Source organism: Scyliorhinus torazame, chromosome 12 (genome assembly GCF_047496885.1).
Source record: "Scyliorhinus torazame isolate Kashiwa2021f chromosome 12, sScyTor2.1, whole genome shotgun sequence".
Taxonomy (NCBI): domain Eukaryota; kingdom Metazoa; phylum Chordata; class Chondrichthyes; order Carcharhiniformes; family Scyliorhinidae; genus Scyliorhinus; species Scyliorhinus torazame.
In genome coordinates this window covers 52080511-52102159 of record NC_092718.1, presented here as the reverse complement: position 1 = coordinate 52102159, position 21649 = coordinate 52080511, and the positions used below count along the sequence as shown (strand labels likewise).

The following is a 21649-nucleotide window of genomic DNA, read 5'->3' as shown; positions in this document are numbered from 1 at the left end:
GGAGTGCGTGACTGGCATCTGCACATCTGCTCTGATAACTACACCTGGGATCTTGAGGCAACGACATTGCTATACCAGTCTTATGCATTTACCAGTAGATAGCCCAGTGTTTAATATTAAACTGGCTGCGTACTGGCACTCGTTATTACACAGTGACGCAGACCAGCTGTGATGTTGGTCAGTGTGCACACTGTACAAACATTATAAATATCAATACCACTGACAATTTATCTCATCGAAAATATTATCAGTCAAAGTCGCATTTTAATTGAGTGTCAGATTGTTTCAATCAATCACAGTGTATCTTTACAAATCTGCACTCGTATACAGTGGACATATCAAATCATGAAATGCTGAAAGGGTGTTTTCCCTTGTGGGAGAGATCAGAACTAGGGGGCACCGTTTAAAAATAAGGGGGTCTCCCATTTAAGATGCAGATGAGAAATCCTTTCTCTCAAGACAGTTGTGAATCTGTGGCGTTCTCTTCCCCGAGAACAGAGTCACGGACTCTATTTAAGGCTGAATTAGATGGATTCTTGACTGACAAGGCTGTCAAAGGGTATAGGGAAGTGGAGGCCACAGTCAGATCAGCCATGATCTTATCAGATGGTCGAGCAGGCTCGAAGGGCCGAATGGCCGACTCCTGCTCCTAATTTTTTACTTTTGTGTGAAATCTATGGAACCTTAATCTAATGCAGTTGCATGGTAGGATGTATCCCCTAATTCTCGTGATAAAAAAACACGTATCCTCAAATCTATGTAGTTTAAAAAAAACTTCGGTCATCCATTTATTATCTCTTTCAATCTCTCTGCTTGATTTCACTCAACGCTAATGAAAATTGTTTATTCTGAAGTCTTACATGTGGTAAACTAAACATTTTATCTTCCAGGATGATCTCAGTGAAGGCACTGACTTAGATTCGTCACAGAGTTCACAATTCTTCGACGAGCAGGTAAAAAGTTTTTGTGATTTAAGCTATAATTGGTCAAGAATGGAAGAGCTCGGATGAAACTGAGAACGATGTTACTTGTACAGATGGCTAATCCCTCCCTATCAGATTCCTCTCAACACTATTTTAATATTTTAAATTTAGTATTTCCGCTAATTTTTCGAATTTGATGCGATTTTAGTAATTTGGGCACAAGACTTAGAAACTAAAATAATCCATAGATTAAAAACAAAGCTAGTTGATCTCTGGAGTTTCCTGTGGACAAAAAAGTGAAACAAAAATCACATTATTTCTTCTCTTTTCTTTCCACAATAAATGACCTCGAATGCCTTTTTTTTCAGTCACATTTGCATTGGAATGCTCATTTTAATTTTGTACTGAAGCTACTTGTTTTTCTGTGGTTGTGAAGTGTTTTTAAAAAAAAAAAATTTTTTTTTTCCAATTGAGGGGAAATTTAGGCTGGCCACTCCCTGCACACCTTTGGGTTGTAGGGTGAATCCCACGGAGACACGGGGAGAATGTGCAAGCTCCACACGGACAGTGGCACGGGGCCGGGATCGAACCCAAGTCCTCGGTACCTTGAGGCAGCAGTGCTAACCACTGTGCCACCATGCCACCTTGGTTGTGAAGTGTGAATTCTACATTTAAAATTTGTCCACAGCAATTTAAATCTATTTCCACTTTCCCAGCATAAATTGTGATAAAACATCTTCTAGTGTTACAATTTACATTGTCCTTTTGGGAGGGAAAAGTTAAAGGGTGGAAAGCAAGGCCTCCCCTCATGTTTTATTGTTGTGCCTGGCCTGTGTGTGGTTCCTTTAGATTTGCTGGTGCAGCCATATATCAGGGTACCCTCTGCGCTGCCGCACTCTCACATGTGTAGTTTAGAGAGAGCATTGGAGGGAAAGATCTGAGTGGAACAGTTCAAGGCTGCTCGAGGTAAAAAGAGAAGAAAGTGACTTGAGGGGGAGGGAAGGGACTGAGTGTGAATTCCAGGGTCTGTCTTGTTTGGCTGCTCCAATCCCACATTCCTTCGCGATATCTGCACTCTTCTAATTCTGGCATTGCCAATTTTAATTCTCTGATATCAGTGAATCTGGAATAGTGCTAGTTCACCTCTCCGTTGCCTCTCTAATTCGTTTACACTTTTTAGCCATTCCTTAAATACCTACCTCATTAACCAAACTTTTAGTCATCTGATCTAATTTATTATTATGTTTATAATGCTCCTGTGGAGCGCCATGGGGCGTTTCATTTTGCTAAAGGAGCTATACAAATACAAGTTATTGTTGTTGAGTGGCCGAACCCAAGACCTGCCCAGATGGGAGTTGAGGAAGAGACTGAGCATGTGAGATTGTGACCTGGGGTTGAGAGTGAAGGGAGAGAGGGAGCAGAGAAGTACAGGACCTGAGTCAGGCATGACTTAGATGACGGGTGGGAGACAGGGTGGAGACAGATTATGTTCTGACATGGGTACTTAACGGGGTATAATTGATCTTTGGTTATGGAAACTGGACTATAGCGACATACACGATAGAAGAGGAAATTGGTCTAATTGTTCAAAAGTTGCCCACTATGTGTTGATGCCAAAGGTCAATTTTACCCCCAAAATCATTATATTTACATTGGGTCTAGGACCGCATGTCTTCATACAGGTAGGCCAAGGCATGAGACTGGGAGGATGTGACTGAGTCAGGGTTGTTTTATGAGTATTAGTAGAAGGAGCCATCTGATGTGTGGAGGGGACAGGCAGACTGCTGGGACGGTTGAGGATCAGCTAAGTTGTGGCTACATTGGTACCTTATTTTATTTCAACAAAGTTATTTCCTTTAAGTACTTACCTGCTAGTATATGGATAAACTGCGTCGATATTTAGTAACTATCCACTGCTGGCTAGTTTCCAGATGGTGTGGGCAAAAAGTTCATGGGTGGTCTTCTCGCTGCTCTCCCTCCTGCATCGACCTCCCCTCAATTTTACGAGTGGTGGCCGAGGGCTAGGGCAGCCTGCCTGCCCTGGCCCCAATTGGGGCCCTTAAGTGGCCATTTTGCAGCTGGCCAGAGGGGTTCAGGGGGATGGGAGAATCCCAGCAGGTCATCATGTGGGGGCCTCGGGTGGGAGAGGTGTAGGGTGGGGAGTGGAGAGGGAGTTAAGTCCATCACTGGCCCCCCTTTCCCAGTCTGAAAGAAGGTTAGAGGTTCAGCTTCCGACCAATCAACACTTCATGGAGTGTTGAACAGCCATGGTGCTGCCATGATTGACAAGGATGAGCGCCTCACTGTCTTGAAATGGTGGGTTGGGAAAACCTGCTATTCCAAAAAAATCCTGGCCCAAGTATCAGACTGTATTGCGGATAAAACAGAATGACAATCATGAATTACAAACCAATAAAATGTTCTGATGCTCGGAGGAGCCAGGGAACTTGACAACCACCTGGTATTGAGAAACAATCAATCGCTCTCTCTCTGGACACGGGCTGGAATTCTCTGTCTCATGTGATTCACTGTTCCCGCCGGAAGCCCATCCCTGCTCACGGATTTCCTGGCAACAAGGGGTAGCTTCAATGGGAAATCCCATTGACAAGCGGCGGGAGTAGAAACTCCCGCCGCCAGAGAAAGACACTCCACCGAGAAACACGTGGCTGGGGTAACGGAGAATCCCGACCAGGATCTCCGAACACTGAACACTTAGACTTTGATAGCCTTAAAGGACCCCCAAGTTTTGGGTATGTAGTGGATAGGATAAGAACTGGGCATGCCTGGACTTCAGGTTGCGACTATGCGGAGCTAAGCCGCACGTTGGGCAGCTCCCGCTAGAAACGGACTTTTGGGCTCTTTTTAGAGCCCGTAACAGTGCTTGCTCGACGTTTCCCGGTGTGGGAAGGAGACAGCAACATTCCCCAATAGTGTATGGCTTGGACCCGGAGTGGGGCTATCAAAAAAGTGGCAGTGAAGCAAAAAAAGGTCCGAGGGAGGAATACCAAGATGGCGGCGGGTGGAGACCAGGCAGCGTGGATGCAGTGGGCGCAGGAGCAGCAGGAGTTTCTTCAGCGCTGCTTTCGGGAGCTGAAAGCGGATCTGCTGAAGCCGTTGAAGGCTTCAATCGATAAGCTGCTGGAGACCCAGACAGCCCAAGGGGCGGCGATCCGGGAGGTCCGGCAAAAGGTCTCTGAGAACGAAGATGAGATCCTAAGCCTCGCGGTGAAGGTGGAGGTGCACGAGGCGCTCCATAAAAAGTGGCAGGAGAGGTTCGAGGAGATGGAGAACCGGTCGAGGCGGAAGAATCTGCAGATCCTGGGCCTCCCGGAGGGGCTGGAAGGGTCAGACGTGGGGGCCTACGTGGTCACCATGCTGAATTTGCTGATGGGAGCGGGGTCCTTCCAGGGGCCCGTGGAGCTGGAGGGGGCTCACCGAGTGCTGGCGAGGAGGCCCACGCCCAGCGAGCCGCCGCGGGCGGTGCTGGTGCGGTTCCACCGGTTTGCTGATCGGGAGTGCGTGCTAAGGTGGGCCAAGAAGGAGAGGAGCAGCAGGTGGGAGAACGCGGAGGTCCGGATCTACCAAGATTGGAGCGCGGAGGTGGCGAAGAAGAGGGCCGGGTACAATCGGGTGAAGGCGGTGCTGCACAGGAGGGGGGTGAAGTTCGGCATGCTGCAGCCGGCGCGTCTGTGGGTCACCCATAAGGACCAACATCATTATTTTGAGTCCCCGGAGGAGGCGTGGGCCTTTGTTCAGGCCGAAAAATTGGACTCGGACTGAGGGTCAGGGACGGGGGGTCGCGGTGGAGGGATGGTTGGGATTGTTGTGTTGTATTTTGAGAGGGGGTTCTTTTTTCTTTGCTGGTTCTTTGTTTTCCGGGGGTTGGTTGGGCACTGTCTTGGTTGGGTCCGCCGGGTGGGCTTGTGGAGGGGGTAGGTAAACGGCTTGGTGGGTTGATGGCTGGCAGGGGGGATGGGGCTCCGCGGGGGGGGGGGGGGGGGGGGAGGGGGGGGCTGGTGGTCCTGAGTTGGGGGTAAGGGGACCGGGCCTGAAAATGGAGCTGCGCCAGAGGAGGCGGGGCCGGGTGAGTGGAAACGTGGGCATATTCCCGCGCTAGGGGCTGAAGGGGGCGGGGCCGGAGCTGGGAAGCGCGGGCTTTTTCCCGCGCTGGGATTGGAAGGGGAGGAGGAGAGCTTGCTGGTGGACAATGGTGGGGGAGGGGTAGTTCCACACTGGAGGAGGTCGAGTGAGTGGCCGGGGTCAGCAGGAGTCGGCTGACTTACGGGAGTGCAATGGGGGGAGCAATGCAGCTATGGGGGGACCTAGCTGGGGGTGGAGGTGGGGGTGGAGGGGGGGGGAGTGGGGGGGGGGGGAGTGGGGGGGGGGAGGAAGGGGGGGGGAAAGGGGGGGGGACCGGGGGGAAAGGGGGGAGAAAGGGGGGGACTGGGTTGCTGCTGGAATGGCCAAGGGGGAGCTGGAGCCGGTAGAGGGGGTCGGGGCGGGGGTCTGCCTCTGTGGGGAACGGGTCGTGCGGGGTGCGCAGGCACGTGGCTGGCCTAGGAAGGGATATGGCTAGTAGGCGGGGGAGGGAGGTGAGCAGCCCCCTGATCCGGCTGATAACCTGGAACGTAAGGGGGCTGAACGGGCCGGTCAAACGGGCCCAGGTGTTCACGCACCTGAAGGGGCTGAAGGCAGATGTGGCCATGCTTCAGGAGACGCACCTGAAGGTGGCGGATCAGGTAAGGTTGAGAAAGGGGTGGGTAGGCCAGGTGTTTTATTCGGGGTTGGATGCAAAAAATCAGGGGGTGACGATCTTGTTGGGGAAGAGAGTGTCGTTCGAGGTGTCGGGCATCGTGGCAGACAATGGCGGTAGGTATATGATGGTAAGTGGCAAGCTGCAGGGGGAGCGGGTGGTGTTGGTCAATGTATATGCCCCGAATTGGGACGATGCGAGTTTCATGCGGCGTATGCTGGGCCGGATTCCGGACCTGGAGACAGGGGGCCTGATAATGGGGGGGGGGGGATTTCAATACGGTGCAGGACCCGGCGCTGGATCGCTCCAGGTCTAGGACAGGTAGGAGTCCGGCGGCGGCCAAGGTGCTGAGGGGGTTCATGGACCAGATGGGAGGGGTGGACCCATGGAGGTTTGCGAGGCTGGGGGCCAGGGAATTCTCATTCTTCTCCCATGTCCACAAGGCCTATTCCCGGATTGACTTCTTTGTCACGAGGAGAGCATTGATTCTGAGGGTGGAAGATACGGAGTACTCGGCGATAGCCATGTCCGATCATGCTCCGCATTGGGTAGACCTCGAGCTGGGGGAGGAGAGAGACCAGCGCCCGCTGTGGCGCTTAGAGGTAGGGTTGCTGGCGGGCGAGGAGGTGAGCAGGCGGGTCCGAGGGTGTATAGAGAGGTACCTGGAGGCTAATGACAATGGGGAGGTCCAAGTGGAGGTGGTCTGGGAGGCGCTGAAGGCGGTGGTCAGGGGACAGCTGATCTCCATTAGGGCCCATAAGGAGAGGAGGGAGAAGAGAGAGTGGGAGAAGCTGGTGGGGGAGATGGTGAGGGTGGCAGGAGGTACGCGGAGGCCCCGGAGGAGGGATTGCTTAGGGAGCGGCGCAGCCTCCAGGCCGAATTCGATCTGTTGACCACCAGGAAGGCGGAGGCGTAGTGGAGGAAGGTGCAGGGGCCGGTATATGAATATGGAGAAAAGGCGAGCCGGATGCTGGCGCACCAGCTTCGGAAACGAGAGGCAGCTAGGGAGATCGGGGGAGTTAAGGATGGGGAAGGGAGCACGGTGCGATGTGGGGTGGGTATCAATGGGGTCTTCAGGGACTTCTACGAGGAACTGTATTGGGCTGAGCCCCCACTGGAGGAGGGAGGGATGGGTTGCTTTCTGGACCGGTTGAGATTCTTGAGGGTGGAGGAGGGGCAGGTGGCGGGTTTGGGGGCGTTGGTTGGGTTGGAGGAGTTGGTCAAAGCGATAGGAAGCATGCAGGTGGGGAAGGCACCGGGGCCGGATGGGTTCCCGGCCGAATTTTATAAGAAGTATGCGGACCTGCTGGGCCCGCTGTTGGTAAGGACCTTTAACAAGGCAAGGGAAGGAGGGGCTTTGCCTCCGACGATGTCTCGGGCGCTGATCTCCTTGATCCTGAAGCGGGACAAGGATCCCCTACAATGTGGGTCATACAGGCCGATCTCACTCCTAAATGTAGATGCAAAGCTGTTGGCGAAGATTTTAGCCATGAGGATAGAGGACTGTGTGCCGCAGGTCATTCACGAGGATCAAACGGGGTTCGTGAAAGGGAGACAGCTGAATACCAATGTACGGAGGCTCTTGAATGTTATGATGATGCCGGCGGTGGAAGGGGAGGCGGAGACAGTGGCGGCGATGGATGCGGAGAAGGCCTTTGATAGGGTAGAATGAGGGTACTTGTGGGAGGTGCTGAAAAGGTTCGGGTTTAGGGAGGGGTTCGTCAGGTGGGTTAAGTTGCTGTATGAGGCCCCGGTGGAGAGTGTGGCCGCGAACAGAAGGAGGTCGGAGTATTTTCGGTTGAACCTGGGGACGAGGCAGGGGTGTCCCCTGTCCCCCCTGCTCTTTGTGCTGGCGATTCAACCCCTGGCCATGGCGTTGAGGGAGGCGAGGAATTGGAGGGAGTTGGTGCGGGGTGGGGAGGGACATCGGGTGTCGCTCTATGCAGACGATTTGCTGCTATATGTGGCGGACCCGGTGGGGGGGAATGCCAGAGGTGATGATGATTCTCAGGGAGTTTGGGGATTTCTCCGGGTATAAGCTCAATATGGGGAAGAGCGAGTTGTTCGTTGTTCACCCAGGGGACCAGGAGAGGGGGATTGGTGAGCTCCCACTAAAAAGGGCGGAGAGGAGTTTCAGGTACCTGGGGGTCCAGGTGGCTAGGAGTTGGGGGGTCCTGCATAAGCTTAACTTCACGAGACTGGTGGAGCAAATGGAGGAGGAGTTTAAGAGGTGGGACGTGCTGCCACTCTCCCTGGCAGGTAGGGTGCAGTCAGTTAAAATGACGGTGCTCCCGAGGTTTTTGTTCCTGTTCCAGTGCCTCCCCATCCTGATTCCCTAAGTCTTCAGGCGGGTTAATAGGAGCATTATGGGGTTTGTGTGGGTGCAGAAGACCCCGAGGGTGAGAAGGGTGTTCCTGGAGCGGTGCAGGGATAGGGGGGCGTTGGCGTTGCCTAACCTCTGTGGGTATTATTGGGCCGCCAACGTGGCGATGGTGCGTAAGTGGGTGATGGAAGGGGATGGGGTGGCATGGAAGAGGCTGGAGATGGCGTCCTGTGTGGACACGAGCCTGGAGACGCTGGTGACGGCGCCGCTGCCACTTCCTCCAATGAGGTATACCACGAGCCCGGTGGTGGCGGCTACCCTCAAAGTTTGGGGGCAATGGAGACGTCACAAGGAGGAGGTGGGGGCCTCGGTGTGGTCCTCGATACGGAGGAACCACCAGTTTGTCCCGGGGAGAATGGACGGAGGGTTCCTGAGTTGGCACAGAGCAGGTATTAGAAGGATGGGTGACCTGTTTGTGGACAGGAAGTTCGCGAGCCTGGGTGAGGTGGAGAAGAAGTTCAGGCTCCCCCCCGGGGAACACCTTCAGATATATGCAGTTAAGGGCGTTTGTTAGGCGGCAGGTGGTGGAGTTCCCACTGTTGCCGCCACGCAGGGTCCAGGACAGGGTGCTTTTGGGGGTGTGGGCTGGAGAGGGGAGGATCTCGGCAACGTATCAGGTGATGCAGGAGGAGGAGGAGGCCTCGGTGGAGGAGCTAAAGGGTAAGTGGGAGGAGGAGTTAGGTGAGGAGATCGACGAGGAGACGTGGGCGGATGCCCTGGGAAGGGTGAACTCTTCCTCCTCTTGCGCGAGGCTCAGCCTCATACAATCTAAGGTGCTGCACAGGGCAAACATGACCGGGGCAAGGATGAGCCGATTCTTTGGGAGTGAGGACAGATGTGTTAGGTGCTCAGGGAGCCCAGCAAACCACACCCACATGTTCTGGGCATGCCCAGCACTGGAGAACATTTGGAAGGGTGTAGCGAGGACGGTGTCGAGGGTGGTAGGTTCCAGGGTTGAGCTGGGCTGGGGACTCGCAATATTTGGGGTGGCAGAAGAGCCGGGAGTGCAGGAGGCGAAAGTGGCCGGTATTCTGGCCTTTGCGTCCCTGGTAGCCCGGCGTAGGATTCTTCTTCAGTGGAAGGATGCGAGGCCCCCAAGCGTGGAATCCTGGATTAACAATTTATTAAATTGGAGAGGGTGAAATTTGCCTTAAGGGGATCGGTGCAAGGGTTCTTAAGGTGGTGGCAACCGTTCCTAGACTTCCTGGCAGAGCGTTAGGAGATGGTCAGCAGCAGCAGCAACCTGGGGGGGCGCGGGGGTGGACTCGGTTGGGGGGGGGGGGGGGGTTGCTGGTCATTTTTCCTGATTGGGCGTGTATATTTGCTTTTGTGTTGACGGCTGTTAATTTTTTATTTGTAGTATACGGGGTGGGGGGGATTTGTTTTTTCTTTTTGTATTTTGTTGTTGATATTTTGTGAAAATTTGAATAAAAATTATTTAAAAAAAAAGAACTGGGCATGCCTGTTGCTGGAATCCGACTGGGCACAGGTTTAATTTTATGGGCCTGCGGAGAAAGGTTTAGTGCAGCAGACGCGGAGAAAGAACTTGCATTGTATAAATTGAACAAGGAAGTCTTAAGTAACCACATGAGAAACATGAACAACATGGCAAACACTTAACCAAAGAGATTCTGAAAGGCGAATGCAGGCTTGGGAATATTTTCAAATGATTGTCAGCCAAGTCTAATCAAGACTGTAGAATTTTCCACCAATGAGGCTTTGGGGAGAGTTCACAAGCGACAGGTGCTTGAGGACCCGTCTCAAGATGAAATTATTTGCTGCAGTCTCACAGCTGTTGTACAGAGCAGCATTTTGACAGCTGCTTTGACAGCCTGCACTCAGCCTTGAGTAGACAAACAGTCGTTGGCATGTGCTCGTTACCCATTTGTTGCCAGTGGCAGTATCATTGCCTCATTTACAATGTAGCGCTGCTGGCAAAGGCTAACATCTCTCTCTTCTTCTCCCTGATGACGTTGTAATGGAAATCAAAGCCACCACACCTTTCCTCACTGCTTGACACCTCCTCTTGCCTCAAACGAGCCATGACTCAGTGGCCAGCTCTCTCAGTCAGAATATTGTAGATTCATGCTTCACTCCAGACAGGTGAGCACATAATATAGTGTGATACTCAAATATAGTGCTGCGGGAGTACTGCATTGTTTGAGGTCCTATCTTTTGGTTGATATTTTAAACTGAGACACCACCTGCCCTATCAGATAAATGTAAAGGATCCCCTGCTATTTAAAAGGAGACGAGGGTAGATCTCCCTGGTCTCCCTCGATTCCCTACCTGGCTCCTAACCTAAATATCTTCCCATTGCCCAGTGCTTGTGGGCATTGTTAGTGACTCCATGTGCATTAGTACCTTTCTGCTTCTCTTCAAAATGCCACCTTCACTCACCTGTTAATATATAGCTCGCTATTCATGTTTTTAAGAATGTCAATTTACATTTTCAGAATTGTAACTAACTGTAGAAACATAGGGGCATCTGGTTGAGAAAAAAAACAACAAATCTGATGTAAATGCAACTTAAACATGCCTGTACATGGATAGGGTTGAGCACAGTACGAAGTCTTACAACACCAGGTTAAAGTCCAACAGGTTTGTTTCGATGTCACTAGCTTTCGGAGCGCTGCTCCTTCCTCAGGTGAAATATCATGGATAGGGTTGATAGTGAAAAAAAGTTAAACAATGAAACGTGGAGAAATCAGATTAGCCATGATTTTATTGACCAGCAGTGCATGCTTGAGGGGCTAAGTGGCCTAATCCTGCTCCGAATTTATATGTATGGAAGTGCGTGAACCACCTCTGCCTTTTTTTGGAATCAGGAGTTCTGGACAGACGGCGATAAAATCCACTGGAAATGTAAACTATTCATATGGGTTACAGAATCAAAGAATTGTGTTGAAGATACAACATTTTAAAAACATTTTGGGAGGTCATCCCAAATTATGACATGTTGTCATGGAGATGGGATGTGGGGTAGAATGTTATTTTGTTTAAGTCATCTGAGTCTTGTTCAGAAAGCAAGCAGTTGCAGTTTTGCTTTGGTGTAGATTGAGCGTGCCAATTAGAGATGACTGTTAGTCTGACCTGCAGTTTAGGCAATGAAATTCTAACCTCATTGTTTACAATGCTGAATATAGCTGGGGCTTAAGCTCAGTTTGGATTTTGGAGGGGGAAATAGCAACTGGAGAATTTGCCTAGCTTGTCACTAGAGGAAGAAATAGACAGCGAGAGCCTTGCAGCAAAAAGTAGTCAACAGAGTTAGCATGAAAGCTGTGAGAAGGCAATTGGGTATCTGCTTGCAATCGAACAAGGAGCTTAGGTGTCCATAGTCGTGAGGTCTTAAAGAAAATTATAAGATCTCTTCACCAAAAGCTAATGGAAGAATTTCATGTAATTTCATACTTCATAGAATAGCTGGAACAATGAGGAGAAATCAAAGTGCCTTTTGAGGGCTGGGGTACACCTTTGGGAGGTACTAAAGAGATGAATGAGGCTTCATGATTGTTATAATGTTTAAGGGAATTCTTAGAGGGGGAAATAAAAAGTATAACTGACTTCACAGTGCAAGTAATTCTAAACTCTAGTGTTAAGTTAATAGTGCTTGCTTTATTTAATTTCTATATACAAAGTGTATTTTTGTTAAAAATGTGAAATTGTTTGGTGTAATTCTAAGGGTTGATCGCTGGGTATTTGGATTTTTAAACATTAATGGTCATAACACGCCCTCTTCATTATGTTCCATATTTTTCTTCCCCGTCCTCTCCATTACCACCTGATCTTTGAATGATTTCTTCCTCTAGCTCCCGAGTACTCTCTCAATTCTCTGTTTGAGCAAGAGCCTAGTTTCCGGTCTATCTACAGCATTGTGATTGCTGATTTTGACCAGGACAATGACCTTCGAACAGGAGTAGGCCTTTCAGCCTCAAGAGCCTGATGAGGTTCGATCATCTGTAAATTCGATTACCTGTCCTATTTTCATATCATTCAACTTCCCTTATCGACCAAAAATAAATCAATCTCCATTTTGAAATTTTCAATTGACCCTCCCCTCCAGATTTTCACTACCGTTTGTGTGAAGACGCACTTCCTGCATCACCCCTGAATGAAATTGCTCTAGGTTAAAGGTCATACCCTGATGTACTGGCTTCCTCCAGCAGAGGAAATTGTTTCTGCCTGTCTACCCGATCAAACTCTTTGGCAAATCTGCCCATTATGTGATATCTGTCCTCATCCTCCTATTATGATCCCTGACCAAACCCTAACAGTGGCTAGGATATTGGACCGAAACCCCTATATTTTAGTTTATTTGTAAGACTGTGCGGAAAGAATGATTCACTCCAGAAGTGATTGCACGAAGAAATGGGACTTTGGGTTTTGAAAACAAATTCCAATTACGGGGCAATTTAGTGTGGCCAACTCATCTACCCTGCACATCTTTGAGTTGTGGGGTGAGACCCACGCAGAATCGGGGAGAATGTGAAAACTTTCACAAAGACAGTGTCCCAGGCCGGAATCGAATCCGGGTTCTTGGTGCGTTGAGGCAGCAGTGATAACCACTGTGCCAACGTGTCGTCGGGCTTTGGTATTTTTAAAATAAAAATTTATTATGAATAACACCTTACAATAATCCCTGAAACACTGTCATTCAATTTTCCATTAAACAACAAGAAAAAAACATACAGCTCTCAATCTTTCTTATTGTGGGAGAATTGTTGTCTCAGCCTCAGGCAGATCAAAATTCACCTCTTCTCTCCAAAACGTTCCCCAAAAACCGCCTCACTAAAGCCTTTCAAAATGTCTCTCTGCGTTCCTTGGCTTCACCCAGCTATGACGTCATCTCCCTAAGCTGAAAAACAAATGATCTCTGCAGATTGCAAAGCCCATTATCTCCCCAGGGACTCTCCCAGTCAAACCGCAGTCCATTAGTCCAGCCTGAAAACACATTCCTTTGTCAATTTCACCTCCTGGCTGCTAAAAGCACAGAGGCCCTGCAAAACAGAATGATTAAAGATAAAACATGACCACTGCAGTCAAACACACTCTAACCCGAGGATTTCAACCTTTCAATTGCCCAATATCCCTAAAGACTGCCAGTCGTCACACTCCTTAATCCCTCTGTGCTACGCAGTCAGCCACTCCATCCCCTGGCACTAACGCTTCTCTCTGTGGTCCAATTCAACCATGCAAGCAATTCTACTATCTGTTCCAACTAGCTGTTATTTCAGTAGCATCTTCTCCCACCCTTGCTCTGTGTTCCTCCTGCCCAATGAAGGAACTACAGTAAGTCCCCTTTGCCTCCTCATATTCTGAAATTAAATATGTTGCAAACATATTGCTTGAAATGAACTGTTTTTAAAAATACAACACTGGTTATATCCACTATCTGTTTACTTGACTGAGACAATTCACAATTAAGGATACTTGACTAGTGATTCCTCTGCAGCACTCCCTCTAGCACCCTCCTTTAACTAAATAAAAGATTTCTGGCTTGAGCTTGTTGTCTTATCAAACCGAGCTGTTATGCCATTTTGAAATGATGAAACAAATGAAATCCCTTTCAATCTTTAACTTGTTTGACAGTGGCACAGTAGTTAGCAGTGCTGCCTCACAGCGTCAGAGACCTGGGTTCGATTTCGGCCTTGGGTGACTGTGTGGAGTTTGCATGTTCTCCCCGTGTCTGCTTAGATTTCCTCCGGATGCTCCAGGTTCCTCCCACAGTTAAAAGATGTGCAGGTTCGGTGGATTGGCCATGATAAATTGCCCCTTAATGTCCAAAAGATGACCAGCTTCGATAGGGTTACAGGGATAGGGTGGGAGAGTGGGCATTTGTTAAGGTGGCCCTGTGGAGAGTTGGTGAGGATTAGTTGTGCCGAATGGCTTCCTTCTGCACTGCAGGGGTTCTATGGTTCAGATCTTAACTGTTTGAAAATTTGATGTATTTGTGATGCAGTTGTTTTAATTGCAGGCCTTCGAACAGCAGGAAGGGAAAAGTCAAATTCCGTTGGCATGTACTATCCCCTCGTACCTCCTAACAGTCCAACTCAAGGAAGGCCGAAATCTGGTCATCCGGGATCGCTGTGGTAAGACAATTTTTGAAAAAAATCTCACTATAATGGGTCGTGTTACCAGTTTTAATATGCATTGAGGAAAAAGAGACTCACCAAATATTTTGAATTATGATAATAGTGACCTCCTCCTTCCGGCTCCCAAATATCTGACAGGAACCTGCTGTCTTTAAAATATTAGCTGAAAAAGAAATCCTTTAGTAAACACATTCATGTGGAGTTTTGTTTGGAGAAAGGGTTGTTTTATGAGGAAAGATTGAGCAGGTTGGGCCTATATTCGTTGGAGTTCAGAAGAATGAGAGGTGATATTATTGAAACGTATAAGATTCTGAATGGGATTGACAGGGTAAATGCTGAGAGGATATTTCCCCTCATGGGTGAATCGGGAGCTCGGGGATGTGGTTTCAAAATTATGTGTGGGATTTACCACGCAAACCGCCGCGTGTTGCGGGAACTGGCCTGTCATTGGACGGTGGCAGGATCTTCTGTTCCCTGCTTCCCATTTTGAAAAACAGTAGAAATTCGCACCAGTGCGATGTCACGCCTGGTAGGTGGGAAGATTGAATGAGGGCTGAAGATGCGTGGTTAACCTCGCTAAATATATTGGAATGATTCAAATTCATACAAATCAGGTCCGTGGCCTCCTGGGGCATGAACCTGATCGCATTATCGGGGAGGGCCCAGGAAGATCGCGGTCCAAAATCTCGCCAGCGTGAATTCAGTTTGTGGCCTCTCATGGGATCATGAGGCCATTACGCGATTTGCAGCTGCAGCTAACGTGGCTGCTAAATCCACCCCAATGCTTAATTATTTTTATATATAAATAGGAACATTATCAACTTCAAATGGTAAAAACATTTTGGAAACAGTAGGAGCGCACGGCTCTCACAGGCAATGTTGTTAGCAATCAGCACGCACCTCAGTTCACTTGTCCTTGCTTCACATCCGTATCACTTCAGTCATAGATAGCAGTTGGAAAAAACTACCTGGATGAAAATCAGCAGGGTGTGGTCACCCTGCGAGTGGGCAACGGTCAACAAAATGTTTCATGGGCCGCACTCCGAACCCAGATGGGCCGCGTGTGGCCCCCAGGCCGCAGGTTTCCCACCGCTGATTGAGAGGCTGCCAGCTCGAATCGGAACTGGGCATTGCTGAGGCAGGTGAGGGATGGTGGGTGAATCTAAACTTGAGCCAGCAGCCGCTTTTCTTAACCGTGCGCTGCTCTGATAATCCTCCTTAACCTCCCATGCCAAAGGGAAGCTGCCTCTTTTAAGCTGGCAGCGTTTGAACACAGCAAGTGGATGTTCCAACACGTGCAAAATGCGAACGGACCATCTAAGTTGTCCCGCATTGGAGCCATAAATATACTATTTGGCTCCCCACCTCTGTTCAGTAGATCTGTCTACCAGCCTTGCCACAGGGGAACCACCCCAGTGGTGGGTATATATTTTGGTGGATTGCCTGATTAGGCTTCCTGCTAGTTTGCCAGTTTTCATCCCAAAGCCTGCCTCTGCGGGGATGACAAGATTCTGTCCTTAGTTTCTTGGTGCTGGCCTTCAGCTTTCTGAATTTCATCCATTAATCTTTACTTTCCAGAGAACAGGACTAGTTAAAAAGCGAGTCCTGGCCAAATCTTGAACTATTTACAATTAAGAATTGCAGCCACATCATCCTTGGAAGTTTCTATTACGTCCTTGTTCAGCCATGAAACTAATGTAAATATAGGCATTATACACATAACCAAAATCCACAATTCATCTCATTTGTCAATTTGCAAAGAAGCAAGTTTGCAAATCTAGCCTAGCTGCACAAACAGTAAACTCAGGATCGGTCCCAATTGAATTCATGGGAACCAAAATGGAACAATGGAGGTGTTTTGTCATAACTGGCAGGGTTCGAATGAACATTCTTGGCAAACGTCCCATTGTGGATTGTTCCTGAATTATTATAGGCCGAGCATTCCTTGCCTGAAATTTCGAAAACTGAAAAATTCAGAAATCTGCACTTTTTTCGAGCGCCGATGCGACATCACGAGTGGGAAATTCCACAGAGCTCTGGGAAGGTTCCCGGGCGGTACGCAGGTCCCAACGTGCCGCACATGCGCAGGTCCCAAACCACCCCACATGTGCAGGTCTCGAAGTGCCGTACATGCACAGGGCACAACATGCCGCACATGTGCAGATCACAATGCGGCACACATGCGCAGGTCCCAACGTGCTGCACGTGCACAGGTCCCAACATGCTGCACATGCGCAGGTCCCAACGTGCCGCACATGCGCAGGTCCCAACGTGCCGCACATGTGCAGGTCCCAACAAGCCGCACATGCACTGGTCACAACATACCGCACATGTGCAGGTCTCAATGTGATGCACATGCAGGTCCTAACGTGCTGCACGTGCGCAGGTCCCAACAAGCCGCACATGCACTGGTCACAACATACCGCACATGTGCAGGTCCCAACGTGCCGCACATGTGCAGGTCCCAATGTGCCGCACATGTGCAGGTCCCAACGTGCCGCACATGTGCAGGTCCCAACGAGCCGCACATGCACTGGTCACAACATACCGCACATGTGCAGGTCCCAACATACCGCACATGTGCAGGTCCCAACATACTGCACATGTGCAGGTCTCAACGTGCCGCACATGCACTGGTCACAACATACCGCACATGTGCAGGTCTCAACGTGACGCACATGCAGGTCCCAATGTGCCACACATGTGCAGGTCCCAACGAGCCGCACATGTGCAGGTCCCAACGAGCCGCACATGCACTGGTCACAACATACGGCACATATGCAGGTCCCAATGTGCTGCCCATTGCAGATCCCAACATGCCGCACACGTGCAGGTCCCAACATACCGCACATGCGCAGGTCCCAAAGCGCTGCACATACACAGTTCCCAAAGCGCTGCACATACACAGGTCTCAAAGCGCCGCACATGCACAGGTCCCAACACGCCACACATGCACAGGTCCCAAAGCGCTGCACATGCGCAGGTCCCAACACGCCGCACATGCACTGGTCAGAACATGTCGCACATGCGCAGGTCCCAAAGCGCTGCACACACACATGTCCCAAAGTGCTGCACATACACAGGTCCCAAAGTGCCGCACATGCACAGGTCCCAACACGCCACACATATACAGGTCCCAAAGCGCTGCTGGTCCCAATACTCTGCACATGCGCAGGTCCCAACATGCCGCACATGCACTGGTCACAACATGCCGCATATGCGCAGGTCCCAAAGTGCTGCACATGCGCAGGTCCCAAAGCGCCACACATGCACAAGTCCCAAAGCACCGCACATGCACAGGTCCCAACAGGCCACACATGCACAAGTTCCAAAGCGCTGCACATGCGCAGGTCCCAACACGCCACACATGCACAGGTCCCAAAGCGCTGCACATGCGCAGGTCCCAACACGCCACACATGCGCAGGGCACAACATGCCGCATTTGCGTATTATCATATCATATTCCAAAATCCAAGAAATTCCAAAATCTCAACCTGTACATAGGTTGTCACTTGTACATTCCCCTCTCCCTCTTTTCCACCCTCAGTGACACAACTTTCAGCTGTTACTGTACCTCCTCAATTTCACTTCCTTCCTTCCCACCTTTACATGCTTTCCTGAAACCTACCCATGGAACCATACCTTTCATCGTTGCTCCAACCTTCCCACACACTTGGATATTCTTCTGTTGCTATCGCCATCTGCAATTCATTGGTGGTCTTCAATCTTTGCCAATGATGAACTGTTGAAAGTGGTTATTCTGCTAACATCCTCTGATGTGGCCCATCATTTTGAATGTTGAGTGCAGTAGTCCTGGATAATGTTGGTTTTCCTTTATGGTCATGGCCAATGCTAGTTTTGAGGTGAAGCCTGCTTACTCTGCCACTGCCATGGCACAGATATTGGTTTTGGACTTTTAAAAAAAAATTCCAATTAAGGAGCAATTTAGCATTGTCAATTTGTCCCTGCTCATCTTTGGGTTGTGGGGGTGAGACCCACGCAGACACGGGGCGAATGTGCAGACTCCACATGGACAGTGACCCAGGACCGGGATCGAACCCGGGTCCTCAGTGCCATGAGGCAGCAGTGCTAACTACTGCGTCACCGTGCGACTGCCCCAAACCTATATACGCCTAACTCTGAAGTGAGAGCACTTTAAATCCAATACCAATCTACAAGCTGTGCTGCCATTTCACCTAAGTCACTCTTTCAATAAAATAACTTCCCCAAACATTATTGCTCTTTATCATATCGCCAGTGGAGTATATTTATTAGTCCTGTTGGCGTAGATGTGAAATGATGGAGTCTTTGTCAACTTTCCTCTTCATACCCAACCACAACTCCGCAGGGATGAACTTCTCAATTGCTTTGCAGCAGATGTGAGATTTGGTTTTGAGATGAATTCCCTGCCCCTCCGTGAATTCCTTTACGTTCTTGGGATGAGAGCACTGCTGATTAGACCAGCAATTGTAGTCTATTCCTTGTTACCATCGAGAAGGTGGTGGTGAGTCGCCTTCTTCAACCACTGCCGACAATGTGGTGTACGTACACCCAGAGTGCTGTTAGGGAGGAAGTTCAATGCTTTTGACCCAGCGATAGTCAAAGAATGGCCGGAATTTTGTGGGTCATGAAGGGGCACTTCCAGTTGCTGGTGTTTCCATGCATTCGTGGTGCTTGTCCTTCTATGTGGCAGCAGTCATGAATTTGGAAGTTGTTGTTGAAAGAGCCTTCTCAAGTTGCTGCGGTGCATCTTGAAGTTGTACCCGGTTTCCTTGGGTTTCTGTGGCTATGACTCATCTTTCATTCTCACTCCACAGCATAAATATTTCCCACTTCTCTGTCTGTTAGCTTTGACAAAGAGTCATCGGATTCGAAACGTTAGCTCTTTTCTCTCCCTACAGATGCTGCCAGACCTGCTGAGATTTTCCAGCATTTTCTCATTTGATCTTGAAGTTGGTGTACACTGCCACCACTGTACGTCGCTGGTGGAGGGTGTGAATGCTTCCGGTGGTGGATGGCGCACCTATCGTTTTCAAAATGTAACATTTTAGAAGTAGAAAGAAAAATATTCTACCATGAAAATTGTTGACTGCAAACCCATACTGAACAGTATTCCTTTCAGCTTCGGGGGACGAGGTATACCGACTGTTCATGGCGGTGTGAAATTCCGGTCCCAAGCCGGCACGCGGGTTTCCCGGCGACGAAAAGTGCTATCACCGGGAAATTCCGTTGACAATGGTGGGGTCAGTAGAGGCCTCTGGCAAGCTGCCTCCGCTGCTGAAAAAAAACACCGTGGCCGTGAGAGATTTCTCACTGGTGACACCTCCCCCACCCCCAAATCATGAGAGTGATAATTCCCATCATTCTGATATACCTCTAATGAACTCTCTGGAGGGTGGGGGAAGGATGAATACTCACAAGAAGAGGAAGACCATTTTTGTGGGGCAATTTTAGCAGCTTGCTGGAGGGAGTGTGCAAACTTCCAGACAACATACCTTACCCAACCCTTCAAGCACCAGATTGTGCATTCGATTTATCAGCCATTTCAGGATCCACTGAACCGGAGTGGAATTAGGTTGTCCTCGATCCCTGAGGGACTGCCTAAGGGAGAGATCATCAGCTTCAACAAAGCTGCCGCTGGTACTGTAGCTGAGGAACGTTCGTATGATCTCACATTTCCTGCTTCCAGCCATCTTTAACAGTAATTCTTATTGATGATGCATGTTCTCTGCATGTTGTCTGTGAACTAATGGAAACCGAGGGAGAATCTGTTGATGGTATGTTAATTCTATTGTTAAGATGCACAGAGTAGGGGCATTGTTTAATTAAGTATTTAGAGCACGTATAAATAGAGACTCTCGTGACTGGTGGACACTGCAGCTGGAATGCTTCCTCACCCCACAAAATGACTTCTGGATTTAATTTGGTAGTGATTCCTTCAATTCTTTTTCTTTGTTACATTGCCGTTTAGGTTTATTGTCTAAATTGGCTTTTTAAAAAAGTGAACTATTTGCTTATTGAGCAGCTTGGAGGAGTATAAAGAACAATTCCTGGGAGATTGGATTGTTAGGGAGTAAACAGCCATATGTAATGCTGCATTCTGTGGATAAACATAGTGGGTGGGATTTTCCGGTCTTGACCATGGTGAGACCTGTTGCGAGCAAGAACGGAAAATTTGGTGTTCCAGCTAAAACTCAATTCACTCCCAGCGACACCAGGAAAATCCCAACTGCGATCGAGGACGGGAGGTTTCAGCCATTATCAAGAAAAGTATTTGCATTTAGTTTCATAGTTCGTCAACTGGTTTGGGATCAGTTTAATAGAATTTTCTGTTTGTTAAATCGTACCTTAAAGCAGAGTGCCCCATTGCTAGGTCCTCATGGTTGTACATGTATTCGCAACGCAGGAGCAGTCCTTGTAGTACCAATGTGGACCCTGCCTCCGGTTGATCCCAATCTAGGGACCGGAAAGTCCAGCTCCAGTAGTTCAAACTCCTTATTGATTCTGGCTTCCTCATCCCGCTGTCGGCTTTTGCTTGGGTTGAAATTAAAAATCTTGGCAGTATTTTACAAAATGAGTGGGAAGTTGGTGGAAATTCAACCACTGATTTGTTACCACTCCATTTCACTCTGCTGATGGGGACCAATTTCATCCCCATTACATCTCTTCTGATTCGCTGCACCCTTTCTCTTGCTGTAACTGTTTGCTTTGTGCACTAACCTCAAAAGTGTTTATTGCAGCAGTACTAAAAAGAATCAGGACATTTTGTACTACTCAAGTCACCTCCATCAAGTGTAATTGGTTTCCTCGAATATATCTTGTTAATCTTTGTGAAATAAAGGGCGGAATTCTCTCTTCCCCCCCCCCCCACCGCCGGGTGGGAGAATCGCCGGGGCGCCGTGCGAGTCCCGCCATGCCGCCCCGGCACCCGCACGCGATTCTCCCCCCCACCCCAACCCCCAAACCGGCGCGGTGACAATCATGGCTGGCCGCTCAGAGAATCGGCGCTCGCTGTTTGTAACAGGCGAGTGGCGATTCTCCGGCCCAGATGGGCCGAGCGGCCTGCCCAACACGGCAGGTGCCCACCGGCGCCGTCCACACCTGGTCGCTGCCGGCGGGAACAGCGCGGGAACGCTGGGGAGGGGGCGGCCTGTGGGGGGGCAGGGGGGTTCCTGCACCGGGGGGGTACTCAAAAGGTGTCTGGCCCGCGATCGGTGCCCACCGATCGGCGGGCCGGCCTCTGTGAAGGAGGACCTCCTTTTCTCCGCTGCCCCGCAAGATCCATCCGACATCTTGCGCCCAGCCGCGGGGAAGACGGCAACCGGGCATGCACGTGTTGGCGCCGGTCAACCTGCGCATGCGCGGATGACGTCATTTACGCGGCACCGGCCGTGTCATTTACGCAACGCCAAGGCCCGGCGGGCGTAAATGACGCGGCGCGGCGCCGCTCCTAGCCCCCCGGGGGCGGGAGAATAGGGGGCTGGGAACGGCCTCCGAT

At 49.8% G+C, this 21649-nt stretch overlaps 1 protein-coding gene across 1 annotated transcript in view; it reads left to right on the top strand.

The window, feature by feature from the left end:
• Nucleotides 1–21649, top strand: part of LOC140386398 (multiple C2 and transmembrane domain-containing protein 2-like) — a 606972-nt gene that overhangs the window by 167558 nt on the left and 417765 nt on the right. The window contains exons 3-4 of the mRNA XM_072468698.1: nucleotides 891–953; nucleotides 14034–14148. Of these exons, the coding sequence (XP_072324799.1) occupies nucleotides 891–953; nucleotides 14034–14148 (178 nt within the window). The remainder of the gene's footprint in view (nucleotides 1–890; nucleotides 954–14033; nucleotides 14149–21649) is intronic.